This window comes from Salmo salar, chromosome ssa03, assembly GCF_905237065.1.
Source record: "Salmo salar chromosome ssa03, Ssal_v3.1, whole genome shotgun sequence".
NCBI classification, from domain to species: domain Eukaryota; kingdom Metazoa; phylum Chordata; class Actinopteri; order Salmoniformes; family Salmonidae; genus Salmo; species Salmo salar.
The window spans coordinates 13896207-13920518 of record NC_059444.1 but is presented as its reverse complement, the minus strand read 5'-3'; the positions used below and the strand labels follow the sequence as shown (position 1 = coordinate 13920518).

General features: G+C 41.4%; 1 protein-coding gene across 1 annotated transcript in view; it reads right to left on the bottom strand.

Annotated features, from left to right (window-relative positions):
- The window catches only part of LOC106598894 (serine/threonine-protein kinase N2-like), a 42408-nt gene extending 22321 nt beyond the window's left edge, over window positions 1-20087 (bottom strand). Inside the window, exons 1-2 of the mRNA XM_014189916.2 lie at window positions 19729-20087; window positions 878-1178 (exon numbers count right to left, since the gene is read on the bottom strand). Of these exons, the coding sequence (XP_014045391.1) occupies window positions 878-1178; window positions 19729-19749 (322 nt within the window). The 5' untranslated portion in view covers window positions 19750-20087. The remainder of the gene's footprint in view (window positions 1-877; window positions 1179-19728) is intronic.
- Window positions 20088-24312: the final 4225 nt, after the last annotated feature.

The window sequence follows — 24312 nt, the reverse complement described above, 5'->3', positions numbered from 1 at the left end:
TTAAAGATAAGTTATAAAAAGGTTTTGTATAATTTCAGCAAGTAGTTTTGAATGTAGCTATCACGAGACAAAATGGGTCCCCGAAAATTGTGCACAATTATGAACAATGTCATCCATTTTGTATGCTATGTTTTGTCCTGAAAAATGCTCTAATTCGTACAATATGTTACAAATTTGTAAGTGCTTTAGATCCCGTTCAAAATCTTTATGACTTCCATTACATACAGAAAGGCGGCCCCCATTTCCAATGTCTACAACTAGGGAGTAAGAAATGCCATAGCAGCAGACAGACAAACCCAGTCCTTCTCTCTCCACCCACTATTAATAAGATTAACTATTCCCTGCACATCCCCTGAAACATTTACCCGTGTTCCAGTAACGTGCTAAAAATCCATTGTTGTTCATAAATTCATGGTAGCAGGTTTCAACAGCCTCGAAAATAACTAAACGGAGCCCTATTGTAAAACAATAAGGAATATGCCAGTGTCATCTCCTAGAAGATGAGTCACCACAATAGAGGGCATTCATTGTGTGTGGGTCCTATTTGTGTATTATGTGCTGTATCATGTATTGTGTCCTTGTACCAAGAAATACCACACCTGAAGAGAGCATAGTAATGTATTCCACTAAATTCCGTTTAGCCTATGTCAAACATGACAGAGGGAAAGCATTCAGTACATACACCTCATATCAAAAGAAAGGTTACATCCCCTGAAGTTTCCAGGTTTTTCAAAAATCCCTGTTGAAGGATTCCTGAAATCCAGAGGGAATAAGCAGCGAGTGAATCCTCCAACCAGGGATTTCTGAAAAACCTGTGGAAAGTTTCAAGAGTTTGGCAACCCTAGTTACTCCCACGCCCTGTGAAAAATAGCCATACCTAGCAGGTCGTCGGGGTCCTTGACCACAATGTGGGCGTTGAGCTCCTGGAGCTCCTGGTGGAGCTCCTCCACCTTCTTGTTAGACTTCTTCAGCATGTTGTCCACATAGGCCAGGCTCTTCTTGTCCGTGGTGACCTTGCGCAGGTTCTCCGCACCCTCCTTGATCTTCAGCTCTTTGCGGATCTCGCGGCGGATCTGCTCCTTGATCTCGTCCAGCTTCTGCTGCACCATGGTGTCCGACAGGTCCAGGTTGTGGCCCAGGCCCAGCCGCTCCGACACCAGCTGGCCCCTGGCGTCGCCCTGGAGGACAACAGAGAAAATAGGTGGGGGTTAGGATTCATAAGGAAATGTAGGGCAATCCCTAACTAAAAGAAAATCTTGGTCAACCAAGAGTCGTCTGTTCTTTCGACCAATCGATTTGTTGAACACATGGTTGTTTTAATCAAATCAACTAAACTCAGCAAAAAAAAAGAAACGTTCTCTCACTGTCAACTGCATTTATTTTCAGCAAACTTAACATGTAAACATTTGTGTGAACATAACAAGATTCGACAACTGAGACAAACTGGACAAGTTCCACAGACAAGACTAACAGAAATGGAATAATGTGTCCCTGAACAAAGAGGGGGGGGGGGGGGTCAAATTCAAAAGTAACAGTCAGTATCTGGTGTGGCCACCAGCTGCATTAAGTACTGCAGTGCTTCTCCTCCTCATGGACTGCACCAGATGTACCAGGTCTTGCTGTGAGATGTTACCCCACTCTTCCACCGGACATTTCTGGGGAGAATGGCCCTAGCCCTTATCCGCCGATCCAACAGGTCCCAGACGTGCTCAATGGGATTGAGATCCGGGCTCTTCGCTGGCCATGGCAGAACACTGATATTCCTGTCTTGCAGGAAATCACACACAGAACGAGCAGTATGGCTGGTGGCATTGTCACGCTGGAGGGTTATGTCAGGATGAGCCTGCAGGAAGGGTACCACATGAGGGAGGAGGATGTCTTCCCTGTAACGCACAGCGTTGAGATTGCCTGCAATGACAACAAGCTCAGTCCGATGATGCTCTGACACACCGCCCCAGAACATGACAGACTCTCCACCTCCAAATCAACCCCGCTCCAGAGTACAGGCCTCGGTGTAACGCTCATTCCTTTGACGACAAATGCGAATCCGACCATCACCCCTGATGAGACAAAACCGCGACTCGTCAGTGAAGAGCACTTTTTGCCAGTCCTGTCTGGTCCAGCGATGGTGGCTTTGTGCCATAGGCGACGTTGTTGCCAGTGATGTCTGGTGAGGACCTGCCTTACAACAGGCCTACAAGCCCTCAGTCCAGCCTCTCTCAGCCTATTGCGGACAGTCTGAGCACTGATGGAGGGATTGTGGGTTCCTGGTGTAACTCGGGGAGTTGTTGTTGCCATCCTGTACCTGTCCCGCAGGTGTTATGTTCAGATGTACTGATCCTGTGCAGGTGTTGTTACACGTGGTCTGCCACTGTGAGGACAATCAGCTGTCCGTCCTGTCTCCCTGTTGCGCTGTCTTTGGCGTCTTACAGTATGGACATTGCAATTTATTGCCCTGGCCACATCTGCAGTCCTCATGCCTCCTTGCAGCATGCCTAAGGCACGTTCACACAGATGAGCAGGGCCCCTGGGCATCTTTCTTTTGGTGTTTTTCAGAGTCAGTAGAAAGGCCTCTTTATTGTATGAAGTCTTCATAAATGTGACCTTAATTGCCTACCGTCTGTAAGCTGTAAGTGTCTTAACGACCGTTGTTCCACAGGTGCATGTTCATTAATTGTTTATGGTTCATTGAACAAACATGGGAAACAGTGTTTAAACCCTTTTCAATGAAGATCTGTGGATATTTGGATTTTTACGAATTATCTTTGAAAGACAGGGTCCTGAAAAAGGGACGTTTCTTTTTTTGCTGAGTTTATATTCCCTTAGCTCGTCTCATTCTTCAAGCACACCGTTTGATGAAATAATTAAGACACACAAATGACTAGAGGGAGTCCGACCAGCAATTGATTTGATTGTGCTGGGCTCAATCTTGCAACGCTGTGTGTAAAAAAAAGAAAAGAAAAAAAGACAGCGAGTGACTGTGACAAACACCTGTTGTCCCTTTGTCTCCTCCCTGCTGCAGCGACTACCAATTATCACGCTGTACGGGTTGCTGCAGCGACTACCAGTTATCACGCTGTACGGGTTGCTGCAGCGACTACCAGTTATCACGCTGTACGGGTTGCTGCAGGGACCACCAGTTATCACGCTGTACGCGTTCCTGCAGGGACCACCAGTTATCACGCTGTACGGGTTGCTGCAGCGACTACCAGTTATCACGCTGTACGGGTTGCTGCAGGGACCACCAGTTATCACGCTGTACGGGTTGCTGCAGGGACCACCAGTAAACAAAGACTAAAAACAGTCACATTAATTCGTTAAATGCAATTTCCGAAATGGAACGGTTTATTTATTGTTTAAGGTAATTATTTAAGGGTCACTTTCTTTTAAAATTAAAATGCTTGACTGCATTTCAAATCATGAATGACACATATGATTGATACAGTAGCCTATAGAAGTCTTGAAATATAGGCCTAAGTAAGTTAAGGTATTAAGGCTAAACAGGATGCGCTCTTAGGCTTACAGCTGGATGGTGGTTATACAAGGCTGCTATAGTAACACTACTAATGATAATGACATCACTTATTATTAGTAACAATATGAAGGAGAAAAAGGAGCGTTAATAATAATAATATTATATAAAAATAATTTTTAAATTAAATTTTTCATAAATAAAATAGGACAATTTGGAACAGTGTAAACACCAAATAAATAATAAATATTACCAGAAAGGACGTTCTAACAGAGTAAAGATTAAAAACAGCCGAATGTGAATTTTTTTTCATATATATATCTTTTTTTCAGGGGGTGGATCAGCTTTAATATTGAGGATAGATTGTTGCTTCCATCAATGTAATTGTCTGTATCATTTCCAATCCCCGATATTTTTGGGGTAAATAAATTATATATATACACAGTGGGGAGGACAAGTATTTGATAACCTGCAAAATCGGCAGTGTTTCCTACTTACAAAGCATGTAGAGGTCTGTCATTTTTTATCATAGGTACACTTCAACTGTGAGAGACGGAATCTAAAACAAAAATCCAGAAAATCACATTGTATGATTTTTAAGTAATTAATTTGCATTTTATTGCATGACATAAGTATTTGATCACCTACCAACCAGTAAGAATTCCGGCTCTCACAGACCTGTTAGTTTTTCTTTAAGAAGCCCTCCTGTTCTCCACTCATTACCTGTATTAACTAAACCTGTTTGAACTCGTTACCTGTATAAAAGACACCTGTCCACACACTCAATCAAACAGACTCCAACCGCTCCACAATGGCCAAGACCAGAGAGCTGTGTAAGGACATCAGGGATAAAATTGTAGACCTGCACAAGGCTGGGATGGCCTACAGGACAATAGGCAAGCAGCTTGGTGAGAAGGCAACAACTGTTGGCGCAATTATTAGAAAATGGAAGAAGTTCAAGATGACGGTCAATCAACCTCGGTCTGGGGCTCCATGCAAGATCTCACCTCGTGGGGCATCAATGATCGTGAGGAAGGTGAGGGATCAGCCCAGAACTACACGGCAGGACCTGGTCAATGACCTGAAGAGAGCTGGGACCACAGTCTCAAAGAAAACCATTAGTAACACACTACGCCGTCATGGATTAAAATCCTGCAGCGCACGCAAGGTCCCCCTGCTCAAGCCAGCGTATGTCCAGGCCCGTCTGAAGTTTGCCAATGACCATCTGGATGATCCAGAGGAGGAATGGGAGAAGGTCATGTGGTCTGATGAGACAAAAATAGAGCTTTTTGGTCTAAACTTCACTCGCCGTGTTTGGAGGAAGAAGGATGAGTACAACCCCAAGAACACCATCCCAACCGTGAAGCATGGAGGTGGAAACATCATTCTTTGGGGATGCTTTTCTGCAAAGGGGACAGGACGACTGGACCGTATTGAGGGGAGGATGGATGGGGCCATGTATCGCGAGATCTTGGCCAACAACCTCCTTCCCTCAGTAAGAGCATTGAAGATGGGTCGTGGCTGGGTCTTCCAGCATGACAACGACCCGAAACACACAGCCAGGGCAACTAAGGAGTGGCTCCGTAAGAAGCATCTCAAGGTCCTGGAGAGGCTTAGCCAGTCTCCAGCCCTGAACCCAATAGAAAATCTTTGGAGGGAGCTGAAAGTCCGTATAGCCCAGCGACAGTCCCGAAACCTGAAGGATCTGGAGAAGGTCTGTATGGAGGAGTGGGCCAAAATCCCTGCTGCAGTGTGTGCAAACCTGTTCAAGAACTACAGGAAACGTATGATCTCTGTAATTGCTAACAAAGGTTTCTGTACTAAATATTAAGTTCTGCTTTTCTGATGTATCAAATACTTATGTCATGCAATAAAATGCAAATTAATTACTTTAAAAAAATCATACAATGTGATTTTCTGGATTTTTGTTTTAGATTCCGTCTCACAGTTGAAGTGTACCTATGATAAAAAATTACAGACCTCTACATGCTTTGTAAGTAGGAAAACCTGCAAAATCAGCAGTGTATCATACTTCTTCTCCCCACTGTGTATATATATCCATCTATACAGTTGCAAAATATGGCAAATAGAAATCCAATATGGATGGTGTTAAGAGATAGATGGGAGGGGTTGAATGGAGCTGAAGGGTGGGACTTATTAAGATAACAAATCTAAAACATACGGGGTCAGGGTTGGGTTATAAAAAAAAAATGAAACTTTGAACATCCCACGGAGCACCATTAAATATATATAATGTATTTATTTACCCCAAAAAATATGGAGGATTGGAAATATACATACATACACTTTTTAGAATATAACTTTATTATTCCCCGCAAACCCTACCACCCTTCCCCCAATTGGAGTAAACTAATAAACACCACTTAGGCTTCTACCTTCAGTTTATACATACTGTATACATATTACAGACAATTTTACAATAGTAATTTTGTTTTTAGTCCTTCCTCTTTCTGATGTCCATCCAGTTTGATTTCTATTTATAACTGTGCTATTTTCAAAGTTTCTGAACCTATATACATTTTACAGACCCCGTATGTTTTAGATTTGTTATCTTAATAAGTCCCACCCTTCAGCTCCATTCAATCCCTCCCATCTATCTCTTAACACCATCCATATTGGATTTCTATTTGCCATATATTTTTCAACTGTGATGCTTCACAAAAGTACTGAACCTTTCTATTCTCATAGCTTCTACAGATTGTAAATTAAAGATAATAATTATTTTAGCAAAAATGTTTATATTATTGATCGATTGACTGACTTTTCACATCACCCAGTATTGCTATCGGCAGCATTAGTTCTAAGCAAATGTTGCAATTCTTCAGCCATTCCTAGACCTGTGACCAAAAACGAGCTACATATGGACAGTACCAAAATAAATGATCTAATGACTCTGCAGAGCTGAGAAGATTGTATCCACTATATCATTATATTGGTTGCAAGAATTCTGTATAATAATTTAAATTGAAAAATGTGAAGTTTTGAATATGGCGTGTCAATTCATAAACCATGTGCCATGGAATCGGTATATCGAAAATCTCTTCCCAACTATTTTGCAATCTATATGGCACAGCTGTCAATGTTTTGGTCCTTAAATGAAACTGCTCAAAAAAATAAAGGGAACACTTAAACAACACATCCTAGATCTGAATGAAAGAAATAATCTTATTAAATACTTTTTTCTTTACATAGTTGAATGTGCTGACAACAAAATCACACAAAAATAATCAATGGAAATCCAATTTATCAACCCATGGAGGTCTGGATTTGGAGTCACACTCAAAATTAAAGTGGAAAACCACACTACAGGCTGATCCAACTTTGATGTAATGTCCTTAAAACAAGTCAAAATGAGGCTCAGTAGTGTGTGTGGCCTCCACGCGCCTGTATGACCTCCCTACAACGCCTGGGCATGCTCCTGATGAGGTGGCGGATGGTCTCCTGAGGGATCTCCTCCCAGACCTGGACTAAAGCATCCGCCAACTCCTGGACAGTCTGTGGTGGAATGTGGCGTTGGTGGATGGAGCGAGACATGATGTCCCAGATGTGCTCAATTGGATTCAGGTCTGGGGAACGGGCGGGCCAGTCCATAGCATCAATGCCTTCCTCTTGCAGGAACTGCTGACACACTCCAGCCACATGAGGTCTAGCATTGTCTTGCATTAGGAGGAACCCAGGGCCAACCGCACCAGCATATGGTCTCACAAGGGGTCTGAGGATCTCATCTCGGTACCTAATGGCAGTCAGGCTACCTCTGGCGAGCACATGGAGGGCTGTGCGGCCCCCCAAAGAAATGCCACCCCACACCATGACTGACCCAACCCAAACCGGTCATGCTGGAGGATGTTGCAGGCAGCAGAACGTTCTCCACGGCATCTCCAGACTGTCACATGTGCTCAGTGTGAACCTGCTTTCATCTGTGAAGAGCACAGGGCGCCAGTGGCGAATTTGCCAATCTTGGTGTTCTCTGGCAAATGCCAAACGTCCTGCACGGTGTTGGGCTGTAAGCACAACCCCCACCTGTGGACGTCGGGGCTCATACCACACTCAGGGAGTCTGTTTCTGACCGTTTGAGCAGACACATGCACATTTGCCTGCTGGAGGTCATTTTGCAGGGCTCTGGCAGTGCTCCTCCTGCTCCTCCTTGCACATAGGCGGAGGTAGCGGTCCTGCTGCTGGGTTGTTGCCCTCCTACGGCCTCCTCCACGTCTCCTGATGTACTGGCCTGTCTCCTGGTAGCGCCTCCACACTACACTGACAGACACAGCAAACCTTCTTGCCACAGCTCGCATTGATGTGCCATCCTGGATGAGCTGCACTACCTGAGCCACTTGTGTGGGTTGTAGACTCCGTCTCATGCTACCACTAGAGTAAAAGCACCGCCAGCATTCAAAAGTGACCAAAACATCAGCCAGGAAGCATAGGAACTGAGAAGTGGTCTGTGGCCCACACCTGCAGAACCACTCCTTTATTGGGGGCGTCTTGCTAATTGCCTATAATTTCCACCTGTTGTCTATTCCATTTGCACAACAGCATGTGAAATTTATTGTCAATCAGTGTTGCTTCCAAAGTGGACAGTTTGATTTCACAGAAGTGTGATTGACTTGGAGTTACATTGTGTTGTTTAAGTGTTCCCTTCATTTTTTTGAGCAGTGTATATATTTTTTTCTTTTCTTTTTCTTTTTTTTCTACACAATTTTCTTTAACCATTTTTGCCCTTTAATGCAGGGCCGACAGACAAGTTCCTTACTTTTCCCCCCTTCTACTTGCCTCGTCCATTTTTGTGGTAATGCTGCAATTAGTTATAATTTTGGGTAGAGCAGACATTTCCATATGTCTGTGTTAGCTGCATGTGTGACAACTCCACCAGTCTTATTTATGATATCATTTACAAAAAGTATACCTTTAAAAAAATATAAAAATGTATTTTTAAATCAATTAGTATATTTGAGTTTAACCACAATATTTGTTGTATTATTTGTTCTGTCTTTTCAGGTGGATTAAACTGAAATTGCAAAAAAAAGTGAGCAGCTGTAATTTGAATTAAGGGAAAAAGGCCATTCTTGAACATTCTTACTAATTTACTATAGAACCATTTCGGATTTAAGTATAACTTTTGTATGATTGATGCCTTCCGTGAGAGGTCTAATACTTTAATAATGTCTAACTTCCAAATTCATATTCGTTATATAAATAGGCCCTTTTAATTTTGTCTGGCTTGCCATTCCAAATAAAATAGAATATTTTTTGCTCATATAATTTAAAAAGCAGGTCACTAGGTGTAGGCAAAACCAAAAGCAAATGGATAAACTGTGATATGACTAAAGAGTTAATCAGGGTGATTTTTCCACAAATAGACAGGTATTTTCCTTTCCATGGTAGCAAGATCTTATCTATTTTTGCTAACTTTCTATTAAAATGTATTCGGGTGAGATCATTTCTTTCTTTCAGGATATGTACAGTGCCTTGGAAAAGTATTCACCCCCTTGGCATTTTTCCTATTTTGTTGCATTACAACCTGTAATTTAAATAGATATTTAATTGGATTTCATGTAACAGACACACAAAAGTCAAAATTGGTTTAGTGAAAAATAACTTGTTTCAAAATATTCAAAAAAATAAAAACGGAAAAGTGGTGCGTGCATATGTATTCACAACCTTTGCTATGAAGCCCCTAAAGATCTGGTGCAACCAATTACCTTCAGAAGTCACATAATTAGTTAGATTGCAAACAGGTAGATTTTATTTAAGTGTCACATGATCTCAGTATATATACACACACACACACAGCTGTTCTGAAAGGTCCCAAAGTCTGCAACAGCAAGGGGCACCACCAAGTTAGCGGCACTATGAAGACCAAGGAGCTCTCCAAACAAAGTTGTGGAGAAGTACAGATCAGGGTTGGGTTATAAAAAAATCTCTGAAACTTTGAACATCCCACGGAGCACCATTAAATCCATTATTAAAAAATTAAAATACGGCACCACAACAAACCTGCCAAGAGAGGGCCGCCCACCAAAACTCACAGGCCAGGCAAGGAGGGCATTAATCAGAGAGGCAACAAGGAGACCAAAGATAACCCTGAAGGAGCTGCAAAGTTCCACAGCAGAGATTGGAGTATCTGTTCATAGGACCACTTTAAGCCATACACTCCACAGAGCTGGGCTTTACACAAGAGTGGCCAGATAAAAAATAAGCAAACATGTTTGGTGTTCACCAAAAGGCATGTGGGAGACTCCCCAAACATATGGAAGAAGGTACTATGGTCAGATGAGACTAAAATTGAGGTTTTTGGCCATCATCAAAAACGCTATGTCTGGCGCAAACCCAATACCTCGCATTCCCCCGAGAACACCATCCCCACAGTGAAGCAGGATGGTGGCAGCATCCTGCTGTGGGGATGTTTTCATTGGCAGGGACTGGGAAACTGGTCAGAATTGAAGGAATGATGGATGGCGCTAAATACAGGGACATTCTTGAGGGAAACCTGTTTCAGTCTTCCAGAGATTTGAGACCTTCTAGCAGGACAATGACCCTAAGCATACTGATAAAGCAACACTTGAGTGGTATAAGAGGAAACATTTCCATTTACATTTTAGTCATTTAGCAGACGCTCTTATCCAGAGCGACTTACAGTAGTGAATGCATACATTTCATACTTTTACATTTTTTTGTACTGGTCCCCCGTGGGAATCGAACCCACAACCCTGGCGTTGCAAACACCATGCTCTACCAACTGAGCCACACGGGACATTTAAATGTCTTGGAATGGCCTCGTCAAAGCCCAGACCTCAATCCAATTAAGAATCTGTGGTATGACTTAAAGATTTCTGTACACCAGCGGAGCCCATCCAACTTGAAGGAGCTGGAGCAGTTTTGCCTTGAAGAACGAGCAAAAATCCCAGTGGCTAGATGCCAAGCTTAGAGACATACCCCAAGGTACTTGCAGTTGTATATGCTGCAAAAGGTGGCTCTACAAAGTATTGACTTTGGGGGCGGGGGAATAGTTATGCATGCTCAAGTTCTTTTTTTTGTCTTATTTCATTCACAATAAAAAAAAACATTTTGCATCTTCAAAGTGGTAGGCATGTTGTGTAAATCAAATGACACAACCCCCCCCCAAAAGCCATTTAAATTCCAGGTTGTAAGGCAACAAAATAGGAATAATGCCAAGGGGGGGGGGTGAATACTTTCACAAGCCACTGTATATGGAGTATGTCCACATCCCCGTCAGACCATTTTATTAGTAAACTACACGGTAATGTAAAAGTTGCATTTTTTTGTGATCCAATTTGGTTTTAATCCAGAGAGGTTAGCAAAAGTATCTAGATCCTCTATGAGGCTGTGGAGGGATTCTAATTGTGGTTTTTAAAGAAAACATGAATCATCAGCGTGCAATGACACCTTTGTAATTAATCCATGAATTTCTAATCCCTTAAAATTAGATCTAACAATAACAGCTAACATTTCAATGGCAATAATAAATAAATATGCCTATAGTGGACAACCTTGTTTTACTCCTCGACAGTTTAAAACTTTGAGATGTAGCCATTATTTACTATTTTACACCTAGGGTTACTATACATAACTTTAACCCATTTTATAAGAGATTCTCCAAAATTGAAATATTCTAGGCATTTATATATAAACTCCAGTTGTACTTTATCAAAAGCCTTTTCATAATCAGCTATGAAAACCAGGCCTGGTTTCCCCGATATTTCATAGTATTCTATTGTTTCCAGTACTTGTCTAATATCATCTCAAAATGTATCGTCCATGTAAAAAACCTGTCTGATTAGGATTAATAATATCTGACAAAACCTTTTTAATTCTATGCGCCAAGCATTTAGCTAGAATTTTTGCATCACAACAATGAAGTGTAAGAGGCCTCCAATTTTTTAAATGGACTGGATCTTTATATATACACACACACCACTTGGATCCTGTTTCAGTAATAATGAAATCAGACCTTGTTGCTTGTTCGAAGATCTACTGTTTATATAGGACTGGTTAAAACATGCTAATAATGGTCCTCTGAGTATATAAAAAAAAGTTCTGTATACTTCCACTGGTATGCCATCCAGCCCTGGAGTTCCCCCAGCCTTAAAGGCTTTAGTTGCATAAAGAAGTTCCTCTGTAATTTGGCCTTCACATGAGTATTTTTGTACAGATGTTAATTTTACATTATTAATAAGGAAAAATATCCATACAATTAGCTTTGGTTAGTAGAGCTGGAGGAGACAAACGAAAACATTCTTAAAGTACTTTACTCCCTCTTTCAAAATATTGTTCGGTGAATCATGAGTGATCATTTGTAACAAGTTTCAATACATTTTTTTGGTAGCATTTCAATGTTGAAGATTGAAAAAGAATTGTGCATTTTCCCCCATATTGTTTACTTGACATGTCGTTGTCAAGAATCAATAGGGTATTAAACAAACACTCAAACAGGCAACAGAGGCAGGACCTGTCTTATTTCTGTAGATATAAATGGATGATTGATAAAGACAGGCATTTTTAACAGTTAGGCTATTGATTATAGACAATTAAGTTGGGGTTTCCTCTCTCCTCACTTTTCTTAGACATTAAGGCAAGGGCTGTTTTCTCATCTCCTCATTCTGCTGCTGCCTCCACTGCATTGTTCTCAACACCAATATGCTGGTTAACTTTGCTATTATGCACATAACATGGTCTAGGAAAAGGCGCCAATTCAACAGTGTACTGATTGGTTTCAGAACCGTCGACAGCGACCACTATCCAATGCGGGAGAAAGTGCATTTGTTATAAAATACTATTTGTTATTAGTGTTGCACCATTGTTCTTATGTAATATAACCATATACAAGTTCAGAAGAACTTCTTAGAGTGATGGACTGTGCCATCCCTACGGCCTCCACACTGGATTAGTCCACTCAGACAGGTGCAAATCAAACAGGTGTCTTGTACATATACAGTACCAGTCAAAAGTTTGGACACACCTACTCATTCAGGGGTTTTTCTTTATTTTTACTATATTGTTGAATAATAGTGAAGACATCAAAACTATGAAATAACATATGGAATCATGTAGTAACCAAAAAGGTGTTATAAAATATATTTTGATTTGTTTATTTTTCAAAGTAACCACCCTTTGCCTTTATGACAGCTTTGCACACTCTTGACATTGTCTCAACCAGCTTCATGAGGAATGCTTTTCCAACAGTCTTGAAGGAGTTCCCACATATGCTGAGCACTTGTTGACTGCTTTTCCTTCACTCTGCGGTCCAACTCATCTCAAACATCTCAATTGGGTTGAGGTCAGGTGAATGTGGTCAGGTCATCTGATGCAGCACTCCATCACTCTCCTTCTTGGTCAAATAGCCCTTACACAGCCTGGAGGTGTGTGTTGGGTCATTGTCCTGTTGAAAAACAAATGATTGTCCCACTAAACACAAACCAGATGGGATGGCGTATCGCTGCAGAATGATGTGGTAGCCATGCTGGTTAAGAGTGCCTTGAATTCTAAATAAATCACTGACAGTGTCACCAGAAAACCAGCCCCACACCACCTCCTCGATGCTTCACGGAGGAACCACACATGCAGAGATTCACCTACGTTTACATTTTAGTCATTTAGCAAACGCTCTTATCCAGAGCGACTTACAGTAGTGAATGCATACATCTTCTACATTTTTTCTCCGTACTGGTCCCCCGTGGGAATCGAACCCACAACCCTGGCGTTGCAAACACCATGCTCTACCAACTGAGCCACAAGGGACCTACTCTGCGTCTCACAAAGACACGGCGGTTGGAACCAAAAATCTCCAATTTGGACTAATCAGACCAAAGGACAGATTTCCACCAGTCGAATGTCAACTGCTCGTGTTTCTTCTCATCTTATTATTGGTGTCCATTAGGAGTGGTTTCTTTGCAACAATTCGACCGTGATGGCCTGATTCACACAGATTCCTCTGAACAGTTGATGTTGAGATGGGTCTATTACTTTAACTCTGTAAAGCATTTATTTGGGCTGCAATCTGAGGTGCAGTTAACGCTAATGAACTTATCCTCTGCAGCAGAAATAACTCTGGGACTTCCTTTCCTGTGGCGGTCCTCGTGAGAGCCAGTTTCATCATAGCACTTGATGGTTTTTGCGACTACACGTCACTGAACTTTGTCCGGATTGACTGACCTTCATGTCTTAAAGTAATGATGGACTGTCATTTCTCTTTGCTTATTTGAGTTCTTCTTGCCCTAATTTGGACTTTGGTCAGGTCAAATCAAAATCAAATCCAATTTTATTGGTCACATACACATGGTTAACAGATGTTAATGTGAGTGCAGCGAAATGCTTGTGCAGCAATATCTAACAATTCCCCAACGAACTACCTAATACACACAAATCTAAAAGGGTTGAATGAGAATATGTACATATAAATATATGGATGAGCGATGGCCGAGCGGCATAGGCAAGGTGCAATAGATGGTATAAAATACAGTATATACATATGGTATGAGTAATGTAAGATATGTAAACATTATTAAGTAGCATTGTTTGAAGTGACATTGTTTAATGTTTAAAGTGACTAGTGATACATTTATTAAATTAGCCAGTGATTGGGTATCAATGTAGGCAGCAGCAACTCTGAGTTAGTGATTCCTGTTTAGCAGTATGATGGCCTTGAGATAAAAGCTATTTTTCAGTCTCTCAGTCCCAGCTTTGATGCACCTGTACTGACCTCGCCTTTTGGATGGTAGCAGTGTGAACAGGCAGTGGCTCGGGTGGTTGTTGTCCTTGATGATCATTTTAGCCTTGGTGTTTTACCAAAATAGGGCTTTTTTTCACACCTTTATTTAACTTGTCAGTTAAGAACAAATTCTTATTTTCAATGACTGACTAGGAACAGTGGGTTAACCGCCTTGTTCAGGGGTAGAACGACAGATTTTTACCTTGTCAGCTCGGGGATTCGATCTTGCAACCTTTCGGTTACAAGTCTAACGCTCTAACCACTAGGCTACCTGCCGCTATCTTCTGTATACCACCCCTACCTTGTCACAACACAACCAATTGGCTCAAATGCATTAAGGAAAGAAATTCCACAAATTAACTTTTTGCAACGCACACCTGTTCATTTAAATGCATTCCAGGTGACTACCTCATGAAGTTGGTTGAGAGACTGTCAAGAGTGTGCAAAGCTGTCATCAAGGCAAAGGGTGGCTACTTTGAAGAATCTCAAAAATACAATATATTTTGATTTGTTTAATACGTTTTTGGTTACTACATGATTCCATGTGTTACTTCATAGTTTTGATGTCTTCACTATTATTCTACAATGTAGAAAATAGTAAAAATAACTTTTGACTGGTACTGCGTGTGTATATATATATATATTTTGACTTCACCTCGACTAAAGAAATCTCGTTCGACCAACAGCCTATCGACCAAACAATCGACCAGTCAACTAAATGGGGTCAGGCCTAAGGAAATGTCATGGAGAATGCTATATAAAAGGATCTGGAGGACAAAAAGGTTATACCACATTTGGCGAAGCACCAGATAAGGACCCTTTGTATCATGATCATCCTTTATACAGGCTAGTTAGCAAGACAATGCTAACAAATGATTTAAGCATCTATAAAGCGTTCAGGAATACATTAAAGGAGCCGCCCCTTTTTTTCCAATTTTCTCCTGAAATGACATACCCAAATCTAACTGCCTGTAGCTCAGGACCTGAAGCAAGGATATGCATATTCTTGATACCATTTGAAAGGAAACACTTTGAAGTTTGTGGAAATGTGAAATGTATGTAGGAGAATATAACACATTAGATCTGGTAAAAAAATAATGCAAAGAAAAAAAACAGTTTTTTTGTATTTTTTTGTACCATCATCTTTGAAATGCAAGAGAAAGGCCATAATGTATTATTCTAGCCTAGGCGCAATTTGGATTTTGGCCACTAGATGACAGCAGTGTATGTGCAAAGTTTTAGACTCATCCAAGGACCCATTGTATTTCTGTTCAAAATGTTATATCAAGACTGCCCAAATGGTTTATTAATAACTTCTCAAGTTCAAAACTGTGCGCTCTCCTCAAACAGCAGCATAGTATTCTAAACACCAAAGCCTGTCAGGCGTACAAATAGCAGGTAAACACCAAAGCCTGTCAGGCGTACAAATAGCAGGTAGCAGCAGGTTAACACCAAAGCCTGTTAGGCCTACAAATATCTCTGTAAACGATACTTTAAACTATAACTTAAGCCAATATTTGGTATTTGTATCATGTCACACTTTAACACACTTTTCTTTTCAAAAACTTTAGGGAAAATAGAACTGGCCTACAATTGACAATTTCATTCCATTTCACTCGGGATGACCCCACTGCTAGAACTTGTGTATAATATTTGTTTCAAATTGTAGCCGAAAATAACAGTAAGCTCCCCCTGACATAGTGAAACCATTAAACGCTTACGGCACTTGAACTGAGCTTAGCCTACTGCTCCATTCATAGACAAGGCACAATGAGCCCACAACACCAGAACATGTTACGCCTGCACTCAGCCCTTGTTGCACTCAGCCCTTGTTGCACTCAGCCCTTGTTGCACTCAGCCCTTGTTGCACTCAGCCCTTGTTGCACTCAGCCCTTGTTGCACTCAGCCCTTGTTGCACTCAGCCCTTGTTGCACTCAGCCCTTGTTGCACTCAGCCCTTGTTGCACTCAGCCCTTGTTGCACTCAGCCCTTGTTGCACTCAGCCCACACCGTAACGTAATCCACACATGGGTGTTTTACAATTCCTACAGTGGCTACTGGCTACACAAATCTATGTTCCTTACCATCACATCATCAATTTCCATCAACCTCGTCTCCATGGCATCTGCTACAGATGCCCGTCCACGTATGTTTTTAAGTTCTGCTTTGTTCTTCCTCTCACAACACAAACAAAAGTTCTCCCTTTTTCTAAAAACAGAGTTTGGCCTAAATCGTCTGAGGAAGGGGCAGCCAAATCCTGTTTAGCCTCTCGCTCTGGGAGGTCACATGAGACGAGAAAGGGACCTAATCTCACTCCGGGGAGCGAGTGGAGTCTTAAAAATAAACTTTGGTTAAAAAAAAAAAAAAGATGCCAGAGTTCCAATGGCCTCCCCTGTGGAGTGACGTGTATGGGACTAACAGGAGGATCCGTTGTGTACATCTACAAGTACATTAATACTTCTAAAGTTGAGATTGGAAGCCTCGGAAAGAGTTTTTAACTTAAAAAACATTTTTTGCCTTGTTGGTTTCCCAACACTGTATACATATTTTAGTACAGTTAATGAATCAGTACTTGGCCAATGAAATAATCTAATCCACTACTTCGGTGAAGCAAGCAAGCGCCACGTTTCAACATACTGAGCCAACGGAATAACATACGGCGCTTTGGAGCTGTTGTATTTGAGTCAAAGTAGCCTACGTTTATTTCTCCCTAACTGCTATACTCTTATTGACACCTAGGCTTAGTGTGTATTTGAGATTAGACTGCACGGTGGTTCCCTGTTCTGGGTGACTAGTGGCTAAACCTTTACAGAGGAAGTATGTGTCAGCCTATTAGGCCTGCGTCTCAGTCCAGAGGGAGAGAGGCTCCGCCTCCCTGTATGACTCACAGGTAAAATGGAGGTCACAACTGCTGGAAGAGGTAAAAAGACAGCTCAACCCAATTGGTTTCTGTAGCTGTGTTCGACTACCAGCCTGAAGACGATGCAAAGCCATGGACCACCCTTATTTTCCACTCTAAGCAACAACATAGCTATGAAAATCTAACTGACTGAGGAAAACATTGAACTTGGACAGGCTTGCATATAAGTTTGAATCAACGCAAATGATAAAAGGTTGTGTCCTTATTCCTTAACTTAGTTTAACCTATTTCTCATGCACCTACAAGAATCCAACCAAAGCAAATATTAGGGCTTGAACTTCCACTGTAAGCAGGCTAAATAGCCTTAAGCTCAAACTCCAACTAAAGCTCAATTCCAGGGACAATGGAAAAGTCGGACAGGCGAACATTAACTTATGCTAAAAGACTATTTAGGTTTACGGTAGAGCGCAATAGTATCTGCTTTTTTTAAAGCCCAACTTAAACCTAAACAACAATTGAACCTAAACATCACCAATTCCTACCCCAAACCGGATTTATTACATTTGGTTTAGTAGCTGCATTTATACCAGAAATGGCACATAAGCGTGAACACAATCACCTCCAAGCCAGACAAATGCATTTAAAAGACTGCAACGCTTGTACATTACATAGATGACAGGTGTACACCAAACAAAAATATAAAAGCAACATGAGCTGAAATAAAAGATCCCAGAAATGTTCCACATGCACAAAAAGCTTATTTCTCTCAATCTGTGCAGAAATGTGTTTACATCCCTGTTAGTGAGCGTGACAAGTGTGGCAAATCAAGAAGCTGATTAAACAGTGTGATCACTACACAGGTGTACCTTGTGTTCAGGACAATATAAGGACACTCTAAAATGTGAAGTTTTTTCACACAACACAATGCCACAGATGTCTCAAATTGAGGGAGTGTGCAGTTGGTATGCTGACTGCAGAAATGTCCACCAGAGCGGTTGCCTGAGAATTTAATGTTAATTTCTCTACCTTAAGCATTTTAGAGAATTTGGCAGCACATCCAACTGGACTTACAACAGCAGGCCACATGTAACCATGCAAGCCCAGGAACTCAACATCCGGCTTCTTCACCTGCGGGATCGTCTGAGGTGGTGGGGGTAGGTGGTAAGCAGTATTCTGTCTAAGAAAAACAAATTCTGATTGGCTGAACCTGGCTCCCAAGTGGATGGGCCTATGCCCTCCCAGGCACACCCATTGCTGCGCCACTGCCCAGTCATGTCAAATCCATAGATTAGGGCCTAATGAATTTATTTAAATTGACTGATTTCCTTTTATGAATTGTAACTCATGAAATGTTTTGAAATTGTTGCATTTATATTTTTGTTCAGTATAATTACAGCCCTGGTCAGTTTAACTGGAAGTACCACTCTTACATCACAGTGATACCTAGGAACAGTGTATGTTTTGCCTGTTTTTCTTGGCAGGGTTACAACACAAGACAAACTACTGATGACCAAAAGGTTATGGGCAATAACACCACTTCGTCACTCCGCATACATGCACTAGTCCTTTGTCTAGTCGTCAACAGCAACATAATCAATTTGACAAATACCAGATATAGTCTCACTGTCCAAACAATCTCAGCGATCACCCAACAAACACAAGAGTCTTGTGAAACGATGTCTGCAAAAAGACAAGTCTGAATTCATGAGTGAGGCTGAGTGGGTACAAATAAGGTTCCAAAGAGTGACCTACCTCTAATCTAATCACTGAAACTGCAAACAAAGGCAATATGTTCACAGGTTAGTGTCCTCGAATGCAGAAGTTTGAGGGGGAAAAAATGTAGCTACATGTTCCGCAGGATACAAAGTTATGGTCAGATCACATCATTATGCGTCCACGCTACATTGTTGTTCGATATACTTTTTTTCTCTCCCCAATATAAAAATTGCCAGATTTGACAGCTGACGTCACCCCAGAGTCAGCAGTGACCACAAACTTTTTTCGGAGTAATTTGTTGCGGTTGAGATTAAGATGTGAAGTTTCAAAGTGTTGTAATATCATTACAGTTACCAGTTTCAAATTCAACCATGTATCAGGGAATGCTCAACCTTTTGGAATTGAAAATTATACTTGCATGTCTTGGAACATTATTTTCAACTAACTTAGTACAAGTATTGTAGCCTAGTAACACGTTTTTCTTTTAATAGACACCTTTGGGTTTTAACACGCGCCCACTTGACTGGGTCACTGTTTACAAAGGACCTTAAAATGGAAAATGTTTTTCCATGCGTTCGAAACTACGCTATTTTTCTTCCAAAACGCTCAACATTTTACTATCATGGTCGATATTCAATTGATTTCATGTCATTAAAAGAATATACAACAGATTAATTCAGTAGTTCAGCTGGTGGGAGCTCAAGTACAAAATTACACAAAACTTTTGATATTTTGATAATTGTTTTCCAGGCCTCAATCTATAATTCCCAGACAATCCTTCGGAAGAGGGGGACAAAATCCCTAAGAAATGTATTAACATCAAAAGATTTGAATCCACTGCAAATGGTATATAGAATAATGTTATTTACCAACTTGGAAAGCGCACTTTACAACAACTTTACGCATTTATTGCAACAGTTGTCAACTTTCATACCTGCACGGAATCGGCGGCCATCTTGCCTTTTGACTTTGAATCAAACTGTACGGAGACAGGGGAGGTGGAACTCCAAAAACAGCCTTGTTTTAAGTTTCCCTCTCGTGCGTCAAAAATAACCTATTCGGTGACCAAACCATAGGTCATATTGGAAATACTTGACTTTCCATGGCTTTCCTTGAGTCCTTGCGTCTTTTTTCGCTGAGGGAAGAAAAGTTGTGCTGTAGTCCACATATATGAAGCAGCAACATAAATAAATGTCCCACTGCTTTCACTTTGGGAGCGAGAGGCTGTGGTTTGTGTGGAAACACATCAGCGTCCGCCCATAGGAGCTATGCACCAACTCAACCCAGAGCCCATTCTCTCAGCCAGATTCTATTCACACTCTCCCACGTGATCAGAAACTTCTCACACTCTCCTGTAAGAAATCATGTTTACACAATATAATAGCGTGTGACAATTCTAGATGTGCACTAAAATGATGAAGATTATGAGCTGGATACTACTTGTTCCAGGTTATCCTATAGTTGAAACTTAGTGGTGTAAATTATTTAAATAAAAATACTTTAAAGTACTTCTTAAGTATTTTTTTGGGTGTATCTGTACTTTACTATTTAGATTTTTGACTACTTTTACTCCACTACATTCCTAAAGAAAATTATGTACTTTTTACTCTGACACCCAAAATTACTCGTTATATTTTGAATCGCTTTGCAGGTCAGGGAAATTGTCTAATTCACGCACTTATCAAGAGAACATCCCTGGTCATCCCTTCTGCCTCTGATCTGACACTCACTAAACACAAATTCTTCGTTTCTAAATTATGTCTGACTGTTGAAGTCTGCCCCTGGCTATAAGTAAATTTTAAAAATCAAGAAATCTGAGTTGATTTATACTTTTACTTTTATATTTTAGCTATTACATTTACTTTTGATACTTAAGTATATTTAAAACCAAATACTTTTAGACTTACTCAAGTAGTATTTTACTGGGTGACTTTCACTTTTACTTGAGTAACTTTCTATTAATTAAGGTATCTATACTTTTACTCATGTAGTATTTTACTTTAATCAAGTATGACAATTGGGTCATAGAGGTTTCACCTCTGATTGACATCATCTTCATCATCATCATCATCATCATTCATCATAATAGGATGCCTAAACAAATAAAAAAATATATTTTAAAAAAGTGGCAGTAGTATAGTATATAGGGGTAGCCTAATACACTGTAGTAGTACAGTAGTAGCAGTTACAGAGAATGACTCTCTCGATTGTAACCGAATCTGCCCAGTTTCTGAAGACAATCTAAAATAGCTGTTAACCGACTGCACTACATACCAATGGCACCGTGAGCAGGCAGGCCTTCTACAGAAATAGCTGCAACAAGACAGAAAGAAGCAAGTCCATGTGTAAGCTCAAGAAGAGGGAACGAAGAGGGAACGAAGAGGGCACGAAGAGTCGTGAAGTGGGCACGACAAAACCTTTACCCACTCAGGAGACTGAAAAGATTTGGCATGGGTCCCCAGATCCTCAAAAAGTTCTTCAGCTGCACCATCGAGAGCATCCTGACCGGTTGCATCACCGCCTGGTATGGCAACTGCTCAGTATCTGACCGTAAGGCGCTACAGAGGGTAGTGCGTACAGCACAGTACATCACTGAGGCCAAGATTCCTGCCATCCAGGACCTATATAATAGGCGGTGTCAGAGGAAAGCCCATAAAATTGTCAGAGACTCCAGTCAACCAAGTCATAGACTGTTTTCTCTGCTACCGCACGGCAAGCGGTACCAGAGCACCAAGTCTAGGACCAACAGGCTCCTTAACAGCTTCTACCCCCAAGCCATAAGACTGCTGAACAATTAATAAAATGGCCACCGGACTATTACATTGACCCCCCCTCCATTTATTTAGTACACTGCTGCTACTCGCTGTTCATTATCTATGCATAGTGACGTCACCCCTACCTACATGTACAAATTACCTCAACTAACCTTTACCCCCGCACATTGAAAAGTTGAAGTTACATCAGACCTCTCAGTCTCATAGATGACACTGTAGACTAGAGCCTTCATTACAGGTCCTGGATCAATTTGGTCATTTCACAGATGACAAGAGAGAGCACACTATTTCATCTCATGAAGCAGGCCCCAGATCAGTCTGGGAAGTAGCACAAAGGGAGAAAGCATAATGGCACTCAACAGGGGTGTTTCCATTCCGCTGGTTCTTTTGAAAAACGTTTCTTAAACTGAAGCAAGCGGAACAAGACTGGGAGGGATTTACCTGAATTTGTCCAAGAGAAACTCCAAACAGTTGCAAAACGTTCCATTGTGAAACAGAATTGTTGGAATGAATACACCCCAGGGCATTACCTGTTGAGACAGTTATGGGAAAAACAGACAAGTAACTCTTAGAAATAAAGATGCTATCTAGAACCCTAAAGCTTCCAGGCAGAACCTTTCCACCCTACGAAGAACCCTCAAAGAACCTTTTACAAAAGAATAAGGGGTTCTACAAGAATTCCATCAGGACTAATTGTGGCTTGGACAGAGGGTAGGGAAACCCTTTTTTATTGTGTCACATGGGCAAATCCAGGAATCTGTTGTAGGCTACCTAACGATGGGATTACTGGGAGATTGGTTCAGTAACTGATGACTAGCATAAGATTACCTGGGCCTGGCTAGGTAGAGTTTATTGGAACCCTGGGCCTGGCTGGGTAGAGTTTATTGGAACCCTGGGCCAGGCTAGGTAGAGTTTATTGGAACCCTGGGCCTGGCTGGGTAGAGTTTATTGGAACCCTGGGCCAGGCTGGGTAGAGTTTATTGGAACCCTGGGCCTGGCTGGGTAGAGTTTATTGGAACCCTGGGCCTGGCTGGGTAGAGTTTATTGGAACCCTGGGCCTGGCTGGGTAGAGGGTATTGGAACCCTGGGCCAGGCTGGGTAGAGGGTATTGGAACCCTGGGCCAGGCTGGGTAGAGTTTATTGGAACCCTGGGCCAGGCTGGGTAGAGTTTAGTGGCACACTGCTACGACCATAGAAACATTAATTAATTATATGGCTTCAACAGTGTGTACCAGCAGCCCTGGGTTGGTGCCATTATTTTCCCTAGTTTGGAAACCCCTGTGTCTCGATTATGGATTTGAACCATGGATTGCATTTTATTTGATTTATTTTTACATATTTGGACATATATTTGATCTCCATTGCAACACTGACAGATAAAGGTAACCTAATTTAACAAATAACAACACTAAACAATTATATTTGCAATCATCTATTCAACAAAAATCAACAGAAATGCAATTTCCTTGTGCAGAAAAAGATAAATACACCCCTAGCATGAAATATCGTCATGTAGGCGTTTCTTGTAACTGTCTATCAGTCTCTTCCTTTGACTGGGAGGAATTTTTGGTCACTGTTCCTTACAGAATTGCTTCAACTGTGATGTTTGAGGGATGTATTGCATGTACAGACCGCTTCTAGTCCCCCCACAGCATTTCAATAGGATTGAGATCTGGGCTTTGATTCGGCCATTCCATAACCCTCCATTTCTTATTTTTGAGCCATTCAATTAAGGATTTGCTGGAGTGTTTTGGATCAATTGTCCTATTGCAAGATCCATTTTCAGTTCAGCTTCAGCCTTTTGACAGATGGCCTCACATTCTCCTCAAGTATTCTCTGGTCCAATGCGAATTGATGGGTGACTCAATGATGGTAAGTTGGCCAGGCCCTGAAGCAGCAAAGCAGCCTTAAACCATAATGCCCGCTCCACCATGCTTTACGGTTGGTATAAGGTTCTTCTGTTCAAAGGCAGTGTTTTGTTTTCGCCAAACATGACGTCTGGCATTGCGCCCAAACAACTCCACCGTTGACTTGTCTGTCCAGAGCACATTGTTCCAGTAGTCTTGTTCTTCACCCAGGTGTGGTCTGGTAAACTTCAGTCGTCCATTTTATATCATTTTTTTGAAAGCAGAGGCTTCTTCCTTCCTGACCTCCCATGTAGGCCAAGTTTGTGCAGTCTCTTTCTGACAGTTGACTCATGCACTTAGACATTGATTGTTGCAAGATGCCTGTAGATCCCTTGATGTTGCCCTGGGGTTCTTAGACTTCTTTGAGCATCTTTCAGTCGGCTCTTGGGCTGAATGTGGTGGGACGGCCTGTCCTAGCTAGACTGCCAGTGGTCTGGAATTTTCTCCATTTGTAGATGATCTGTCGGACAGTGGAATGATTGACTTCAAATTGCTTGGAACAGGCTTTGTAACTCCTCCCAGACTCTAGTCATCAACAATCTTTCTTCGGAGGGCCTCAGAGAGCTCTTTTGATCTTGGCCTATTTATTTAATTAGGCAAGTCTATCACACACCTGTATGGTTAAGACCAAAACAGACCATGTTTCTGATCTTTATGTCCCCTCCAAGTTACTCTGATGGGGTTCTAATCATTTGCACCTGTTTTGGTGCACCGGATTCTAATTTTTTGCCATTTGATGGGATGATACTGGTAGGGGTGGACTAACATTTTCCACACAAGGAAAATTGGATTTCTGTTTATTTTAATTTCATAAATGATTGCAAAGTGTTATTTGTC